The following is a 19,931-nucleotide window of genomic DNA, read 5'->3' as shown; positions in this document are numbered from 1 at the left end:
CCTACACTCACCATGCATATGTAAACACATGCACACACAGAGAGACATACAGATACACAGAGGCAACATGCATGCATGCATACAAAAATACACATATACACATGCATACAGAAATAAAGGAAGGAAGGAAGGAAGGAAGGAAGGAAGGAAGGAAGGAAGGAAGGAAGGAAGGAAGGAAGGAAGGAAGAGATCTGTATCACTAGGGTGGACGGGTAGCTCTAGGTTTAAACTCTATAACTGAGTAAACTGGCTATGGTGAGCTATGCCTGTTATCCTTGCACTTGCGAGGAGACTCAGAAGCTCAAGGCTCATCTATTCAGTTAGTTAGAAGCCGGCCTGGTTTCTTTTCTCAATAAAAAGGAAAAAAGAAAAGAAAAAAGAAAGAAAGAAAGAAAGAAAGAAAGAAAGAAAGAAAGAAAGAAAGAAAAAAGAAAGAAAGAAAGATTTAAAACAACTAATGTGGGATTCCCTTCTGTATGCTGTGATTACCATTGATTAATTTAAAAAAATGCTTTGTGCCTATAGCAGGGCAGAACAGAGCTATGTGGGGAAAACTACACTAATAGCTGGGAGAAAGAAGACGGAGTTAGGAGACACCAGAGACAGATGCCAGACAGAATCTTGCCTGTAAGCCAGAGCCACATGGCGATACACAGACTAATAGAAATGGGTTAAATTAAAATGTAAGAGGTAACCAATAAGAGGCTGGAGCTAATAGGCCAAGCAGTGATTTAACTAATACAGTTTCTGAGTCATTATTTCTGGTCTTGGCAGTCAGAAACAAACAAGCAGACTCCTACTACAAGCAACCATCTGAATGAAGAAAATAAGTAACCAATATCAACTTATTTATATTTTACTGTGTGGGTGCTCTGCATGTATACCTGCTTGCCAGAAGAGGGCATCAGAGCCTATCATAGATGGTTGTGAGCCACCCAGTGATTCCGGAGGATTGACTTCTGGAAGAGCAGCCAGTGCTCTTAGCCATCTCTTCAGCCCTCTCTGTGATTTCTAAATGACTATTTCCTAGAAATAATTAGGGAGAGATAAAGAACAAAAGCAAGAGAAAGAAAGAGACTCACTAAAGTAAAGTTGAGAAGATAAAAGCTTTAGAGAGACACAAAACAACACAACAAATCAAGACAGTTGCTCTGTGTTCTCTGAGCTGTGGTTCCCACCCTCCTTTACTGAGAAAACAATCATTTTCCAATGTGTTCACTATCTCCAACAGAAGAAAAATTTTTCATGTCATAATAAGACATGACAGAATCCATCTCCTGACAGCACAGTGTCATGGACCAAAAGTGTTAATAAGCTACGGTTATTTAACTTGCTCAAATCACCGTGGATCAGCTTGTCCTAGGAAGAAATGGCAGAGTGCATCAGTAGAGGAGAATATGTCCATCTAATGCTCTCCAATGTAGGTATGCTTGACTTATTTGTAAGTGTTTTTAAAAAACACAAAAAAGAGACAACCAGAGGAAACCATGGGCTGCTGAATTCTGCATGAATAGGAAACTATGCATGCCAAAATGCTAACTTCTATGCTGTGTAATATAGCACAGAAATCAGGATCACTTTCCCTTAGAACAACTGCCTAAATGTACCCACAGAGGTGGCCAGTGAAGTGTAGACAAAGGTATACATCTTTCTAGTCACAATCCCATGAGGACAGGTCAATTTCAAAAAGTACTCTCACCTTTGGGAGAAGGTGGGAAAACATAATAATTGTTGAATATTTCTTGACATTGATTTGAACAGAATAAAAAGTAAAAAAAATAATTTTTAAATTCCATCCACAAAATTTTGGTTCCCTTAAAAAACAACTGAGAAGATAAAATATCCTTCATTTAGTTCATTATCTACTTAAAGGTCAGTTGTTCACTCAAGGTTCATTTATTCCTCAACCGACAATAAAATGACAAAAAAAAATGGTTTCAAAATAAAAAAGGAAATCTCATTTCCTCAAGGATAAAGAAATCTAGATATGGGGATGTTGCTCAATTGTTACATCGGTGCCTGAAATGCATCAATCCTGGGTTTGATCCTGAGCACAAAATAAAAACAGAAACAGTGGACTGTGCCTATAATCTTAGCACTCACGAAACAGAGCCAAGAGGATCAGAAGTTCATCATTATCCTTAACAACAGAGTGAGTTTGAAGCCACACTTAGCTACAGGAGAATCTGTTTCAAAAAATAAAAATAAAAGGCTTGTGAGATACCAGATGTACCCAAGGGTACACATACTTATTTTATAAGCCTGACAACCTAGATTGCACCCCACAGGGTAGGCAGAGAAACCCTACTCCTGAGAGTTGTTTCCTGACATCACATAAAAGCACACACACTTCCCCACCAAAACTTATAAAACACAAAATAATTAAAAATTAAAAAACCATAAATGAGAAACTAAAAGTGTGCTACTTAAACTCAGTAAAATCTTGAGGTTTGGATGTGGATGTAAGAATGGTTACTGAAGCAGAAGGCAAAGGAAATGTAACCATCATGTTTCAGGAAGCAACAGGGCATGTTCCAGTCTCCTTTAAAAGATGCACGAAGAGACTCCTCACTCAGGACCCAGTGGGCACACAAAGAAACAAGGAATATCTAGGTCTTCAGACTAATCCTCAATCTCTCCAAGTGGAAATGCTTATAGGTAGGGGAAGATCCGAACTGGAAAACTGAGGACACAGAGGACAAAGAGGAGGATGGTACTGTTTTAAAACTCTGCACACTAAAGATGATGCTCCCATTCCTTTCTGGCCAGTAGCCAACTTTCTACCTCTTGAGTAAGTGCAGAGAATTCCTGCCTGGGATTACAAGTTACACACATTTCTGAGACAGCTCAAAATCAGTGAGTCCAGATCAAATACCACCCAGTCCTTCTCATCACCACCCAGCCCAGATAAATCACCTGTTGATTCATACTACGGAAAAACACCAAAGTCTCCCATTAACTAAGTCTATACTTGTATACAGAATAACTACTTAGCTTTCTGTTGTTATCCTTTCTTAAATATGGAAAAATAACCAAGAACCATTTGTGGGGGACACTCTATTACAGTACTATTACAGTAAGTAAAAGACAAACAAAAGCTCCATGTGAAGGAGCCAGAGTCAAAGGACAAGAATGAAGAAAGTCACAAGGGAAAAGACGCTGAGTTCTTGAGAAAATAACAAGATGTTCCCTCAAGGGAGATATTCAAGGTAAGAAAGTGTCCTCGACAATAAAACCTTAGAGATACGATAAGACAAGTGACAAGCCCACAGAAGAGCCTGGATGACAAGCTAAACCTCCTGGGAAGTCCCCCCAAGAGATTAAAAGATGTGTAAGTAGAAAAATAGCAAGATGTGAATGAAATCTAGGATGCCTGTGCTCAAATAGAAGCTGCAGAGGAGAAGCAGGAGGAAGATATCAAGAAGAAAAGAGAACAAAAATCTTTACAAAATGCCCTGACTGAAGGCACCTGAGGAGGCAAAGGGCTTAAACCAATCGTCATTAATGTCAGACTGTGGAGATAAAAGAGAAACCAGTCACAGTAGTTAGAATATCGATTTCAATTCCAAAGCAAACTAACTTTGAGGCAATGTCTCCAAAGGCTGTAGGGAATTTTTTTGTGTACAGAAAGAAGTGAGGGAGAGTAAAGAGGAAAACAGAGGGCAGGATGATCCTTCTGTGAGTAATCAAGAGCGAAATATCAACACTTGGAAGGCTGAAGCAGGAGGATCACCAAGAGTGAGACCAGCCTGAGCTACACAATAATACTGTACAAGCCTGGGTGTCATAGCAAGACCCTATCTCAAAAAAAAGAAAAGCAAGACTGGAGAGATGGCTCAGTGGTTAAGGGAACTTGTTTCTCTTGAGGAGGACCTGGGTTCATATTTCCAGCCCCTGCATGGTAACTGACAACCATCTGTAACTCCAGTTCCAAGGAATTCAATATACTTCTGTAATCTGTGCACACCAGACATACACATGGTGCATCTATACACATGTGAGTAAAATACTGACACACATCAAACTGATATAAGATCTTAACAACAAGAGGGAAGACAGAATAAAGAAATAATTAAGAAGCATAGAGGAGAAGCAGGAGAAAGAACAAGATGGAAGAAGAAAGTCAAACAAATTCATAAGGAAAAGAGTGATGGAGAATTACAGGGAAATGGCCCTGAGCTCGGTTTGAGGTTTGTAGTTCAGAGGCAGGTGGAATGGAACAGACAATAGCAAGAGGTGTGGCCAGGTGAACACTGAAGTCCTTGACCTATGGTGAGGGATGTGCACCCTACCAGACACTGAGAGGCCCATGAGATAATGAGAGACACAAAAAAAGTCAACCAAATGGGGAAAATGAGCCAAGTAATAAATTTAGGTAAAAATTGAATTCTATAACAAAGAATAACATAATTCTATGGTAGAAAATATTAGTTTTACATCACTTAGTATTAAGGTATTAAAATCTAATGAGATATACAGGCAAACAAAAGAAAGAACAGAAAACATTCCCCCTGCCACAGCAAGCAGGAAAGGAGTAAGAGATAACTCAACATAACTTTACTTTTACAATTTTCTGTTTTAAGTGTCATTGGTAAACAGGAAAATTAAAACACCCTTGACACTGATCTATCCCCTAATGCCCCATGATTACATCACACTGTAGTCACTTTGTAACTGGAATGTCTAAATAGTCCTGATGAAGAACTTAACACAAGCTTTTGCAGGTTCAGAGAATCTATTCATGTGTCTCAATATTATGAAAGCTGTTTCTCAACTTCACAAAAGAGGTGTCTCAAATTCCCACTTTACAATGGACAGGATGGGACCTTAAATGGAACCAAGGTTACAAGATCCACAAATCATACCAGCAAAGTGCAGACCATATTTTTTAATTTCCATATTAGCATTCTGTATTTTGGGATTGCATTGTTCCTCCCAGAGAGAAAACTCTGAGCCTCATTTCCTGTAAGTAAAAGTTGAATATAAAATATCATCAAGGACTGGGATACTCACCGGTCCATCAGAAAATGAGGTAGTGATATTAAGAAACACCCTAGGCCCATAACTACGCATCCAATACCAATCATGATGGGCCTGTGCAGTTTTGTTCCGAAATAACTCACAAATATAATCAACAAAAGGTTTCCTAGGAGGGAAAAATGAGAATGCTTGCTTCAGTAAAGTATCATCACATCATAGTCAACAGCCTCTCCAACATTTGCACTTAGGGTTCTTGTTTAATAACCACCTTAAGAGCACAGTAATTGATCCACCCCTATCCACCAGATCCCACAAACTACAAGTCCCATCCTGCCCCCAAACTTGCCTATCCTCCTGCAACCTCGGGGGAACTCTGAAACACAGCTGGCTACAATGCAGAGAGGACCAAGAAGTGAGTGACCAGCCACCCAGCAGGACACCTCACACTCTAGACCCTCTGTAGTGGGGCAACTGCCTCAGGTTCTCTAGCCAGCCAGCAGGAGAGTTCCCTGAAGGTACACTGCTCCAATTCCCACCCCCATACACCAGACTCTGCAAACTAAAAGTTCCATCCTGCCCTCAAACTTTCCTATTCTCCAGCAACCTCAGTGGAACTCTGAACACACAGCTTATTACAATACAGAGAGGACAAAGAGAAGTCACCAGTCACCCAGCAGGACACTCCACTCTCTAGGCCCTCCATAGTGGAGCAGAACCCCAGGCCTCTCCCCCACCTACCTCAGCCTCTCCTGTCAGCCAGCAATAGAGTTTTCTGCAGAGAGGACCAAGAAAGGAACTCTAAAGCACAAGCTGTGACTACACAGAGTGGATCAAGAAAGTGAACCAGGAGAGCAGACCAAGAGAGTAGACTAAGAGAGACCTCAGAAGCTCCTTAAAACACACTTATTAACAGTGCAGAGCAGACCAAGAACAATTCCCAAAGACTCAGACAGCCACTGCAAGACGCACAGACACTGCCAGCATAAACTGAAAGAAGAGATGGGTAGGCACCAATGCAAGAATTAATCCAACAAACTAAAAAGCAACATGGTAACACCAGAACCTGGTCATCAAACAACAGGAGGTCTTGATAATACTAACCCAGAAGAAGCAAAAGAAAATTATTTTAAGTGAAACTTTATAAAGATGATGGACACCTTTAAAGAGGAAATGAAAACCTCCCCTAAAGAAATGAAGGAAAAGATGAACAAAAAATTGGAAGAAATTAATAAATTCCTCAAATAAACCCAAAAAGCAAGAAAAAACAATCAAAATGGTAAAGCAAACAATTCAAGACATGAAGACTGAGATAGAGGCAATAAAGAAAATGCAAACCAAAGGAATTCTGAATATGGAAGATCTAGGTAAGTGAACAAAAACTACAGAAGCAAGTATAACCAACAGAATATGAGAGATGAAAGAGAGAATCTCAGGTGTTGAAGATATCATAGAGAAAATCAATTCATTGGTCAAAGAATACATTAAATCAAACAAATTCTTAATACGAAATATCCAGGAAATCTGGACACTATGAAAAGGCCAAACCTAAAAATAATAGGGATAGAAGAAGGAGAAGGACTCCAGCTCAAAGGCACAGAAAATGTATTCAACAAAATCACAGAACAAAATTTTCCCAACCTAAAGAAGAATATTCCGATGAAAGTACAAGAAACTTACAGAACACCAAATTGACTGGTTCAAAAAAAGTCCCCTCACCATATAATAACCAAAACACAAAACACACGGGATAAAGAAAGAATATTAAGCGTTGCAAAGGAAAAAGATCAAGTAACATATAAAGGTTGACCTATCAAAATTACACCCAACTTCTCAATGGAAACCATGAAAACCAGAAGATCTAGGGCAAATGTGCTACAAACACTAAGAGACCACAGATACAAGACCAGACTACTATACTCAGCAAAGCTTTCACTCACCATCAATGAAGAAAACAAGATATTCCATGACAAAATCAGATTTAAACAATACATATCCACAAGCCAGCCCTACAGAAAGTACTAGAAGGAAAACCCCAACCCAAAGAAACTAACTGCACCCACAAAAACATAGACAACAGATAATCTCCCACCAGCAAAACCTGAAGAAGGGAAACACACAACAACCACCACTGAAAAATAACAGGAATTAACAACCACTGGTCATTATTATCTCTTAATATCAGTGGACTCAATTCATCTATAAAAAGACACAGGCTAAGAGAATGGATACAAAAACATGATGCAGCCTTCTGCTGTAAACAAGAAACACACTTCAACCTGTAAGACAGACATTACCTCAGAGTAAAGGGTTGGGAAAAGGTTTTCTAACCAAATGGACCTAAGAAAGTGTAGCAGGTGTAGCTATCCTAATATCTAACAAAATAGGTTTCAAACGAAAATCAATCAGAGGAAATAGAGAAGGACACTTTATACTCATAACAGGAACAATCCATTAAGATGAAGCCTCAATCCAGAACATCTATGCTCCTAATACAAGAGCACCCACATATGTAAAAGAAACATTACTAAAGCTTAAATCGCACATCAACTCCCACACACTAATAGTAGGAGACTTCAACACTCCATTCTCACCAATGGACAGGTCAACCAGAGAGAAACTTAGAGAGAAATAAGAGAACTAACGGATGTCATAACTCAAAGGGACTTAACAGACATCTATAGAATATTCCACCCAAACCCAGAAGAATATACCTTCTTCTCAGCACCTCAAGGAACCTTCTCTAAAATTGAACACATACTTGATAACAAAGAAAACCTCCACATATACAAGAGAATTGGAGTAGCCTTCTGTATCTTATCTGCTCACCACGGCTTAAAGTTAAAATTTAACAACAACACCAGTTACAGAAAGCCTACAAAATCATGAAAATTGAACAGTGAACTACTGAATAACCCCTGTGTCAAGGAAGAAATAAAGAAATTAAAGACTTCCTAAAATTCAACAAAAATGAAATCACAACTTACCCAATGCTATGGGACACTATGAAATCTATGCTAACACTAAGTGCCTACATAAAGAAAGAGGAGGAAGTTCACACTAGTGACTTAAAAGCACACCTGAAAGCTCTAGAACAAAAGAAAACAGACTCACCAAGGAGGAGTAGAAGACAGGAAATAATCAAAATGAGGGCTGAAATCAATAAGATAGAAAAAAATAATACAAAGAATCAATGAGACAAAGACCTGGTTTTTGAGAAAATCAACAAGATATACAAACTCTTATTCAAACTAATCAAAAGGCAAAGAGAGAATATTCAAATAAAAAATCAGAAATAAAAAGAGAGATATAACAACAAACACTGAGGAAATTTAAAGAATCATTAGGTCATATTACAAAAACCTGTACTCCACAAAATTGGAGAATGTAAAAGAAATGGACAGTTTTCTGGGTAGGTACCACATATCAAAATTAAATCAAGACTAAGTGAACAATTTAAATATACCTATAACCTGCAGGGAAATAGAAATAGTCATCAAAGCCTCCCCCTCAAAAAAAAAAGAAAACAGGGCCAGATGGTTTCAGTGCAAAACTCTACCAGAACTCCAAAAAAGAACTAATACCTATACTCCTCAAAGTGTTCCACATAATAGAAACAGAAGGAACATTGCCAAACTCAATTATGAAGCTACAGTTACCCTGATACTGAAACAATGACTCAACTAAGAAAGAGAATTAACAGATCAATCTCACTCATGAACATAGATGCAAAAATACTCAATAAAATACTAGCAAACCAAATAAAAGAACACATCAAAAAAAAGTCATCCACCATAATCAAGTAGGCATCATCCCAGAGATAAAGGACTGGTACAACATACAAAAATCTGTCAATATACCCCACCATATAAGTGAACTGAAAGAAAAAAAGCCATATGATCATATTTATAGATGCTGAAAAACTTTCAACAAAATCCAACACCCCTTCATAATAAAGGTCTTGGAGATATCAAGGTACAAGAAACATATCTAACCATAATAAAAGCAATATACAACAAGCTGACAGCCAACATCAAATTAATGAAGAGAAACTCAAAGTTTTTCCACTAAAATCAGGAACAAGATAAGGCTGTGCATTCTTTATATCTATTCAACCATAATTCTTGGAGTTCTGGCTATCACAATAAGACAACCAAATGAAATCAAGGGAATTCAAATTGGAAAGGAAGAAGTGAAACTTTCACTATTTGAAGATGATATGGTAGTGACTCTACCAGGGAACTCCTACAGCTGATAAATACCTTTAGTGTTGTGGCAGGATACAAGATCAACTCAAAAAAATCAGTAGCCCTCCTATATACAAATGATAAAGAAGCTTGGAAAGAAATCAGAGAAACATCACCCTTCACAATAGTCACAAATGACATAAAATATCTTGGAGTAATACTCACCATGCTCTTAGATAGGTAGGATCAACATAATAAAAATATCAATCCTACCAAAAGCAATTTATAGATTCAGTGCAATCCCCATCAAAATTCCAACACAATTCTTCATAAACTTTGAAAGAACAATACTCATATACTTCATATGGAAAAACAAAAAACTCAATCCTGTATAATAAAGAAACTTCTAGAGGCATCACCATCTCTGACATCAAGCTCTGTTGCAGAACTTCAGTAATGAAAACAGCTTAGTATTGGTATAAAAACAGAGAGGTTAACCAATGGAATCGAATTGAAGACCCAGGTGTTAATCCACACACATATGAACATCTGATTTTTGACAAAAAGATAAAGTCATACAATGGAAAGAAAGAAAGGCATCTTCATTAAATGGTACTGGCATAACTGGATGTCAACATGAAGAAGAATGAAAATAGATCTGTATCTCCACACACAAAACTCAAGTCCAAATGGATTAAAGCCCTATATATAAATCTGATCACACTGAACCTGATAGAAGAGAAAGTGGAAAGTAGCCTTTAACGCATAGGCACAGGAGACCACTTCCTAAATATAACACTAGTAGCACAGATGCTGAGCAACAATAAATAAAAGGGACCTCCTGAAACTAAGAGGATTCTGTAAAGAAAAGGATATAGTCAATAAGACCAAAAGGCAGCCTACTGAGTGGGAAAAGATCTTCACCAACCCCACATAAGACAAAGGACTGATCTCCAAAATATATAATGAAATCAAGAAATTAGACACCAAACTTCCAAATAACCCTATTAAAAATGGGGTACAGAACTAAACAGGGAATTTGCAACAGAACAACCTCAAATGGCTGAAGGACACTTAAGGAAATGCTCAACATCCTTAGCCATCAGGGAAATGCAAATCAAAACAACTCTAAGATACTATCTTATACCTGTCAGAATGACTAAGATCAAAAACCCCAATGATAGCTTATGCTGGAAAGGATGTGGAGTAAGGGGAACACATTGCTGGTGGGAATGCAAACTTCTACAGTCACTCTGGAAATCAGTATAGTCATTTCTCAGGAAATTAGGAATCATCCTACCTTACGATCCAGCAATACCACTCTTGGGCATATACCCAAGAGATGCTCAGTCATACTACAAAGGCATTTGTTCAGTTACGTTCATACTAACATTATTTGTAATAGCAGGAACCTGGAAACAACCTTGATGCCCCTCAGCCAAAGAATGGATAAAGAATGGATAAAGAAAGTGTGGCATATTTACACATTAGATTACTACTCAGTGGTTAAAAAAAAGACATTTTTAAATTTCCATGCAAGTGGATAGAACTAGAAAACACCATTTTGAGCAAGTTATCCCAGACCCAAAAAGATGAATATGATGTGTACTCACTCATAAGGAGACACTAGCTATTAACAAAGAATACTGACCCTATCGTTCATGATCCTAGAGAAGCTAAGTAATAAGGTGAACCCTAAAATATAGATAGATAGATAGATAGATAGATAGATAGATAGATAGATAGATAGATAGATAGATAGATAGATCCACCTGGAAAGTCAAAACAGACAAGATTGCCTAACATAATTGAGAACATGGGGATAGGGGGAGAAGAGAGGGTGAGAGAGGAAGAGAAGGAAAGAAGGGGAGGGGTGAGGAGAACTTGAGGGAATGGGATAGTTGAGATGGAGGAAGGATAGAGATGAGAGCAAAGAAAGAGATATTGTGATTGAGGGAGCCATTATGGGACTAGCAAGAAACCTGGCTCTAGAGAAATTTCCAGGAATCCACAAGAATAATCCCAGCTAAGACCCTAAGCAATAGAGGAGAGGGTGCCCGAACTGGCCTTGCCCTGTAGTCAGACTGATGAACATTTTAAATACTACCGTAGAACCTTCATCCAGCAACTAATAGTAACAAAGGCAGAGACCTGTATCAGAGCACTTGACTGAGTCCCCAAAGTCCAGTTGAAGAGTGGGAGGAATGAGATTATGAGCAAAGAGGTCAAGACCATGAAGGGGACACCCACTGAAACAGTCTACCTGAGCTATTGGGAGCTCACAAACACCAGTCGGACTGGGAAGGAACAAGTATAGGACCAAACTAGTTCCTCTAAATGTGGTTGACAGTTGCATGGCTGAGGCAGACTGAGGGGCCACTGGCAGTGGCACCAGTATTTATTCCTACTGCTTGTACTGGCTTTTTAGGAAACTATTCTCTTTGCATGGATACCTTGCTCAGCCTAGATATAGTAGGAAGGGCCTTGGATATTCCCCAAAGCAATGTGCCTTACCCTCTCTGAGAAATAGATGGTGGGGGGTGTGTGTGTGGAGGGAATGGAAGGAGGAGAGGGAGTGGGAACTTGTATTGCTATGCATAATGAAAAAAGATAGTCTGTTTTCTTTAAAAAAAATAAAAAGGAAAGAATAAAAAGGAACACAGGAATGGGTGCTTAGGAGGTTTGTGTGTTGTTTTTATATATAATTAGAAATATAATTTGTGCATAGTTTTAATATATAGATATAGATACAGATATAGATATTGTGACCTGAGGGAAGGTTCTCCTCCATTGTGGAGAATATTTAGGGCTCTAGTCAGGATTATCTAGCCCTTGGGAATGGAAACAAAATCAGGTGTTGAACTGCACATCACCTCTGACCTCTGTTCTCATGCCTGCTCTTTGCAGAGTCAAATGGATTCATGTTTTTTAACTCACTGTTCAAAAACACCCTTTTTGCTCAACATGGTCGAGTTGGATTCCTGCTTCTATTGTCATATCTTTACTTAGACCCTGTTAAACAGAGAAAAGGTCAGAGTCCTAAGCACCCAACTGGGTCTTAGGCCTAGATCACTGAAGTCAAAAAGTCAAATTCAAAATTCAGCTCCTTGGTTTAGGAAAAAGTTCAGGTTTAAAGAAACTCAGTGTGAAGCCCATTCTGACAGAGAGGCCTTTGATAAATGTGCTTAAGAGATTTGAACTCTCTGTGCATCTTTCTAGTCTATGGCTGTACTCCTCCTGAATCCTGTCTGAAATCTCTAATGTTTGAAAGGAAAAGCATTCTTCCTCCTTCCTACAACACTAGGCTGACTTCATCCCAGCACAAACTATTTGATGCTTCGCCTTCTGCACAAATCTCTCCTTCACATTTAGCTGTCCATTTTTCCACATGGAAAACCTTTACTCCTTCAGGAGACTGGCTTCCCGAGCGCAGTGTGTCCCATAGACCTTGGATCACCAATGGACAGCACTGGCTACATCTAAGACATTACACTAGAATCTGTGTAATGTCTGTGTAAGGCATTCATTCTGACTGCACTGTGGGGCTTAGGATATGGATGGTAGAGCAAGCACTAAGGAGTTTGATCCTGGGAGACAGACAAGAGTATCCTCTGTGGGTTAACCACCTCAGCATTCTATTGTTTTTGTTTTGTTTTGTTTTGTTTTGTTTGGTTTGGTTTGGCTTTTTGTTTGTTTATTTGTTTTGATTTTGCTGTTTTCAATGAACACATTATGGCAATTTCATGTTGAATTAAAGTAAACTGAAGTTTAATTGAAGTAAAAATTATGATTAAACTAGAGATGAGAGGCACTTTGTTTATAGAAGGCATCTTTTCCTCCTTCTCCCTTTGTACTTTCACATCCCAGTTCATCACCCAAAATAGAGATTAAAGTGTATTCATTCTCCTTAGTAAGTGTATCTGACCCAACTCAAACACAGGGAAGCATCCTCATCTTCACAAGTGATCAGGCTATTCAATCACACCAGGAAACGTGTAGCTCAGTCGTATCAAATAGCTAATGTAGGAAATGAGAGAATGTCAATATATAGTGACAAGTAAATGTAAAAATAACTCACCAATCTCAAAGCTCCCATTGATAAATCCAACTATAGATGTGGGGATATCGAATTGTCTCTCTATTTGTGTGAGCATGGAATTCATGTAAGTTCCTGATAGTGATTTGGATACAAAAGCCCATGTCAATGCCAACAGAAACATCTAGGAAGAAAACATGTAAGAAAAAGTGAGAGGCAATTTTCCCCCTTCTCTTCTTCATCAACACCCTCATTCTTCACAGTCCCATTGCAAGATTCATGAGTTTTGGTTTCATTCTTTTGTTCCATGTACCTTAACCAGAGCCACCAATGGAGACACTGGGTAAGAGCTAACCATTGGTGCCTGGTAAGGTCATTAGTGTGTTCATGATTGAAGGTCATTAAGGCCATCATATCCCCTGTCCAGGGACACTTTTCTTAATGATTATTTTCTAAACTTAAGAAGCAGGAGCTTCAGTTTGGCACTGTAGACCATTTGACCACCCTAACATTCTATACAGTTCTAAAGTCGGAGAAGTCTAATTCTTTTTAAACAATCACCTCTAAGTTTTGACTTATAAAACTCATGGTTTTAACATTTTCCCGTAAACTGCACACCAGTATATACTGTTGTTAAACTCCAAAGTAACTGTGCTGACTTGATCAGGAATGGCCCCATAAGTTCATAGACTTGAATGCCTGGCCACCATGTAGTAGCACTATTGGTAGCTGTGGTCTTGTTGGAGAAAATGTGTTATTGAGGTTGAGCTTTGAAGTTTCAGAAGCTCTAACTGGGCAGAGTGTCACTCTATTTCCATTGCCTGCAAACCTGAATGTAGAATTCTTGGATCCTTGTCTAGAACCATATCTTCACTATGCCCCAATGCTTCCCACCATGATGATTATGGGCTAAACCTCTGAGGCTATAAGCCAGCCCCAGCTCGGTGTTTTTCTTTATGAGTTGCAGTGGCCATGGTATGTCCACACAGCAATAGAAATCTTAACAAAGATAGTAACCAAAGAAAAACTTTGAGAAGTACAGTATATGGTATCTGATGATATTTCTTTATAAATGCTAATTATATTGGTAACTTACAATCACAATAGTCATCATTTTCCTAAGCTATGCTGGAGATGGGGCTCAGCAGTTAAGATCACTTTCTGCTCTTGCTGAGGACCTGTGTTCCATTCCTAGCGCCCGTCTGAATTAGACATAGACTTCTCTGACTTTAGAACTGTCTAAAATGTTAGGGTGGTCAAATGGTCCTAGGTGGTTTCAAAACCACCTACAACTCCAGTTCCAGGAGATCCAACACCTTCTTCTGGCCTCCAAGGACACCAGACACACAAGTGGGGCAACAACTTATATGGGGGAAAACATCCATATACATAAAATAAAACATAAATTTAAAGTAATTGAAATATGTTAAATTGGAGAAGATGGTAGGGATCAGGGACAGAGGAATTGCCTGGTGTGTGTGAGCATCTGGGTATAATCCCTCATGCCACTCGTATAGGATGGCAATGAAGGATGAGCACTCACCAACATACAGAGACATAGATGCACACAGAGAGGGATACACACACACATACAGGTTTCAGAATGATTTTTTTATCTTAAGACATAGGACTTAAAACGTAGATGGAATGCACTAAAGTACAAACACGTTGTACAAGTTGTTCAAAGTGACACATCTAGTAGACATCTTTCAAAGGTTCAGGTCCAGGGGCTCTGGGCTCCTCAGAATGTGAGAATTGAAGGATAACTTGAGGGGCTGGGTGTCAGTATTTCATGCATCACTGCAGGTAAAAACACACATCCCAGGGCTGAGTCTGTGGCCTCCTCTCTTTTACATTAGTGTATGGAGTCCACTACATGTGAATAAAGTAAGTGAGCTTGTGATTGATTGGATGGCTTACAGAAGAGCCTGGGAGGGGCTCTGCAGAGACTAGGGCAGTGCTCAGATTTCCTGGGTTAATACATGTTCACATAGGTGATTACACAAAGTTGCTTTTGGAACTATGAGAAGGACACCAGTCTCTAAACTACTGAAAACCAACCAAAATAACTAACAGAATGGACTTTTTTTTTATTACAAAACAATTACGGTATTGTTGTCAAAGCTTGAAGAAAATATTTGTCTGACTTGATCATGAACTCATTTTTGCTTATTAATCAACACAGAACCTCTGTTGGAGACCTGTTTCCTAGCTGTGACCCCTGAACTTCTGTTGGGAACGCCTGAGGGCTCCCACTGGATTGACCTCTGACTTCAGACTAAATTCCAGCACAGTATAATTCACACCTAAAACATTTTAAACCCCATGCTCCTTTAAAGCCTTCTAAATCAGTGTTTCTCAACCTTCCTATTACTGTGCACCTTAATACAGTACATCATGTTCTGTTGATCCCCAACCATAAAATTATTTTTAATTGCTATTTCATTACTGTAATTTTCCTACTGTGATGAATCATAAGGTAGATATCTGATAGGCAGAATATCTGATATGAGACTCCTGTGAATGAGTCATTCAACTCCTAAAGTCACGGTGACACACAGATAGAGAACCACTGCTCTAAATAATTCTTATGAAGTTTCCTGGATAAATTATCCTGGTCAGGCATCCCTAATTATAAAACCAATTTCTTTAAGGCTAGAAAATAACAAATTGGGTAAAATGGCTTTTCTGTTGGAAAGCTTCATGTAAGCTGAGCAATGTAGCAATGTTACACGAACTATTAAAGCTTTCTTCAAAGACTCTCATTCATACACACATGCATACATCAAACAATCCATACCTTGATCTTGGAGAAGCATCTCACCCCATGAGTTACAACTCCTTTCTCAGGTTCTGCCATGGTGTTCTTCTGATGGTTGCCAGATGCCTATGCTTTAAACGCCTTATTGCTGGCTTTGCAAGAGAACAGACATTGTTAATTAAAGTATTCACTGCACAAGTCATTAACAAAAACTCTCTTAGGACTGGGGTGTACCTTTTTAGAAAATATTTTTTTAAAGTTAATTCTTTACTGAGTCTTTGGGAATTTTACAACATGTACCCCCAGTGCTGCCTATTGCCAGTCACTCCATATCTGCCCTTCAACCTTGCACCATACCCCCAAGAAATTAATTTTAAAAATACGCTGCTTTTCCATCTTTCTAACACCTCTTCATTCACCCTAGTAGCATAAGGAGCCGTGGTGTATCGGGCAGTATACACTTTTGTCCAATAAGCCTCACTAATGAAATGTTCATTTTTTGGTTTTGTCTTTTTTATTTATTCTTTGTGTCTTTTATAGAATGCCTATTGGTTCCATCCATATCCCACCCCACCACAGAATGAAATATAATAGGAAAAGAGGAGGAAAAATAAAGAAGGGAGAAATCTCATCATGGAAGCTACAGTGTGACACAGTGAGTCCCACAGTAAACCCTTTTATCCATATATTTTTACATGCATGTATTTATCAAAAGAAAAAAATCATTGATCTGGTTTGAGGCCCTTGATCTCTGACATACCAGTGACACTTAGTCCCTCACTGGGACTCTTCCTGGACATCCTGTTGCTATCCTGTGTCCTGGAGATCCTGCAACCCTGGGTCCAACAGACTGACATCCCCACCCCACTCCCACTCCCAGGCTCCAGTAGATCACATATGGGGTGGATGTTGGGGTGATCCTGGGCTTAGGTAGTAGCATGGTTGGTCAGCCCGCCAGCTCTCCCCTGTCTTAGCCACCATCTGCAGAGGTGAAGGAGATGAGGGGTAGGCTGAGGGTGGCTTCACTGCCACTCGGAACAGTGATCATTACTTTTTAATGAGACATTGGTCTGGCTCAAGGCCTCTGACACATCACTATCACTGGACCCTCACTAAATCTTCTCTCAGATATCCTGCTGATACCCCAAGACATGGGGAAGCTGTGGTTATTTTTCTGCAAGATCAGTCCCTTCACACACTTCACCATGTCATAGATGGGTAGATGTCAGGATAGGCCAACTCAAGGCCCAGGATGTGGATCTGGGTGGTAGCTGAGCTGGTTGGTCCAGGTCTCTGGACCCAGTCTCCTCACATGAGAGGCAGAGGCAGCTCTCCCATGCCCATGGTGAGGTGGGGGCATCTCTCCCAAGCATGGGAGTGGAGTGGGGGAGGCATCATGGGGGAATGGGACAAGCTCTCCTGCTGTAATGTCCAGCTAGGAGCAGGGCCAGATATCCCAGGACCAGTAAAGGACGTGTGTGTGTATGTGTGTGTAAACCCTATACACAAACATATACACTGGTCTCTCTCTCTCTGTTTCTCTCTCTCTCTCTCTCTCTCTCTCTCTCTCTCTCTCTCTCTTACACACACACACACACACACACACACACACACACCACTTGAAAAGAAACAATTTAACCAGTACGCTGAATGTTATAATAAAATTTTCTAGGAAGTTCTTTATTCTGGCTGATCTTGAAAATGATGCCATAGGAAAAGATTTGGTTTGGTTTGTTTGATTTCTATAGAAAAAGCCAATGCAAATAACTATAGTTAGTCTTTGGTGATATTAAAGATAGTCTCAGAACTTGTTAGGTTCTGTCCTTAAGCTAATGACAGTATTGTTAAAATAAAGCTTTTGATTCTTTAGCAAAGAAAATAGACCCTGGTGATGCCCTTTGAACTCACTTGAAGAATGCTGTCTTTAAGAACATGAAGACATCCGTTGTGTTCGTTCACAACCTCTGCCTCACTGAGCCAACTAAAGATGTTTGGCCAGGCTTCCTTCTCAAGGTCTTTACACTCCTAGACTTCCCTGGTGTCTCAAAAAGAGTAAAAGTTTTCTGGTCAACTGCTGATTCACAGAAACCTGGAGAGATACAGAAATTTAGTCAAGAAAGTAAAAACAACAACAAAAAAAAAATAAGTCTACAATTGGGGACAAATCCAGCACATCCAGGTTTAAAAAATGTAGGGTTTAGGAAAGGAACAGATATGTAAACAAAGAACTATGCATGGTTATTTATGACCTATATGTTATGTATGGACAAAAAATGTCCCTCCCTGTAAAAAATATATGTAGTATTAGTATTTATATGCAATTAATAAAAGTGACTTGTGTTCCATTCACAAGTACTAGCCTCGTCAATCTACCTAGTCTGTGTCTTAAAAGTAGAGTAGTTTTCATCACCACCAAAATATTTTAATTTCACATTTATTCAAGATAACCTATTTCAACATACTTGGACAATTTCTCAGCTGTATCCACAGCTCTAATTTATAAATACCCTGTAAACAACATCCATTTAACAAATAATCCAGAATAGCTCTAAGTTTATAGACGTATACGTTTAAAATGTTTGCCAAAGTTCCAAATATCAGTCACAACAGGGTAATTATGTATGACCATAGTTCCAGATACAGCCCTGTGGTGCAATGAATAGTACTGAACACTAATATGTGCCAGTCACAGCATGAAGCACCAACATTGAACAAAGAACAAGAAAAGCTTCCTGTGTATAGAGAAGTGAAGTTCTTTTAGACGCCTCAGACCACACAGAAAGCTACTGGTACCCAGATTCCTAGGAACCTATGCTTCTCCTAGAAAGGATAAAATTTCCAGTAAATAAATATAAATAAATAAAGGCACACTGGGATAGAATAGGACCATATATGCTGAGGCACAGCATACTTCTTATGAGGGAAATAGGAAAGAAAATTCATAGGACATGGATGAAAATTATAGGAACTGTCTAAGCAGTTATGAACAGACACAGGAATGAAACCCCTGACTCAAAACTTCAAGACCACTTAACTTCCGGAGAGGACCTGATACTGGTGGTGGAAAGAATGGCAGAAGGGATGGATTTCCAGTAAAGAGGAGACTCCCATGATTTAAATCTACACCAAATATAGATGAACATCCACCTCTCAGTTCTCCTCACCTGCCTCTCTTTTCCTCATCCACAGTACAATCTTTCATCAGTTTTCTCTTTCTTGTCTTTTCTCCCTGTACATCCCTGAGCCCAGGGTGATCTCCCCACCCATCCCTAAGAGGACTTACTCTTCTCCCATGTGAAAGCCATATTCACTTTTCCTTAGTGGCTTAAAACATAACCATTCTCAATATCTACTCTTCTTTTTCTAGCCAAAAGAAGCCTGAGTTAACACCCAGAAGATCACTGGATGTCTCCTCCCGTGCACACTAAGTAATGATCTGGATAGCTTTTATCATTGCCTTGAAGATTCCTTTCAAAATGCTTTTGCACTGTCAGAGAAGTTTTACAAACAAGGGCCTTGACTGTACCAACATTTTCTGTGTAAAACATTATATCCTTTCAGATGCATTTTAAACATTTTCCATAGAGGAAAAGAGACAAAGCAATATCTGTTTCATTGATTCAACAAAACCTTTGTAACCCAATGCTGAATCATGTAACAGTCCCCTGTTGAACACTTTGAACCTAAATGAGAAATGTACACAGAGTAAGGGGTAGTCACATGAACAGTGTGCCTTTGTTAGCACAGCATTGTTTAAACAGTGCTTCTGTCCCCAAGATTACACAGTGTCACAGACAAATATGCATCACTCATCAGTGCTCGTGAAAACCGAATGTTACACTTTTACTAAGCAGACAACACAGTCATGTCTCTGTTTCTTTAGCACCCAAATGAGGTGTGGGAACACACCACTCTGGTTCTCAGGCAAAAGAGTCCACAGTCTGAATCATTTTGCATTGTTTATGTTATT

General features: G+C 39.1%; 1 protein-coding gene across 2 annotated transcripts in view; it reads right to left on the bottom strand.

Moving 5' to 3' along the window:
• Window positions 1-19,931, bottom strand: part of Slco1a2 (solute carrier organic anion transporter family member 1A2) — an 82,843-nt gene that overhangs the window by 28,238 nt on the left and 34,674 nt on the right. Inside the window, exons 2-5 of one of the 2 annotated variants that reach the window (XM_048432562.3) lie at window positions 17,870-18,050; window positions 16,001-16,113; window positions 13,243-13,384; window positions 5,014-5,146 (exon numbers count right to left, since the gene is read on the bottom strand). In XM_048432562.3, coding sequence (XP_048288519.2) covers window positions 5,014-5,146; window positions 13,243-13,384; window positions 16,001-16,060 — 335 coding nt within the window. In that variant the 5' untranslated portion in view covers window positions 16,061-16,113; window positions 17,870-18,050. The remainder of the gene's footprint in view (window positions 1-5,013; window positions 5,147-13,242; window positions 13,385-16,000; window positions 16,114-17,869; window positions 18,051-19,931) is intronic. The other variant, XM_048432563.3, reaches the window with a different exon arrangement.

Source organism: Myodes glareolus, chromosome 3 (assembly GCF_982192425.1).
Source record: "Myodes glareolus chromosome 3, mMyoGla1.1, whole genome shotgun sequence".
Classification (NCBI taxonomy): domain Eukaryota; kingdom Metazoa; phylum Chordata; class Mammalia; order Rodentia; family Cricetidae; genus Myodes; species Myodes glareolus.
The sequence above is the reverse complement of the archived record's forward strand: the minus strand, read 5'-3'. Positions and strand labels throughout refer to the sequence as shown.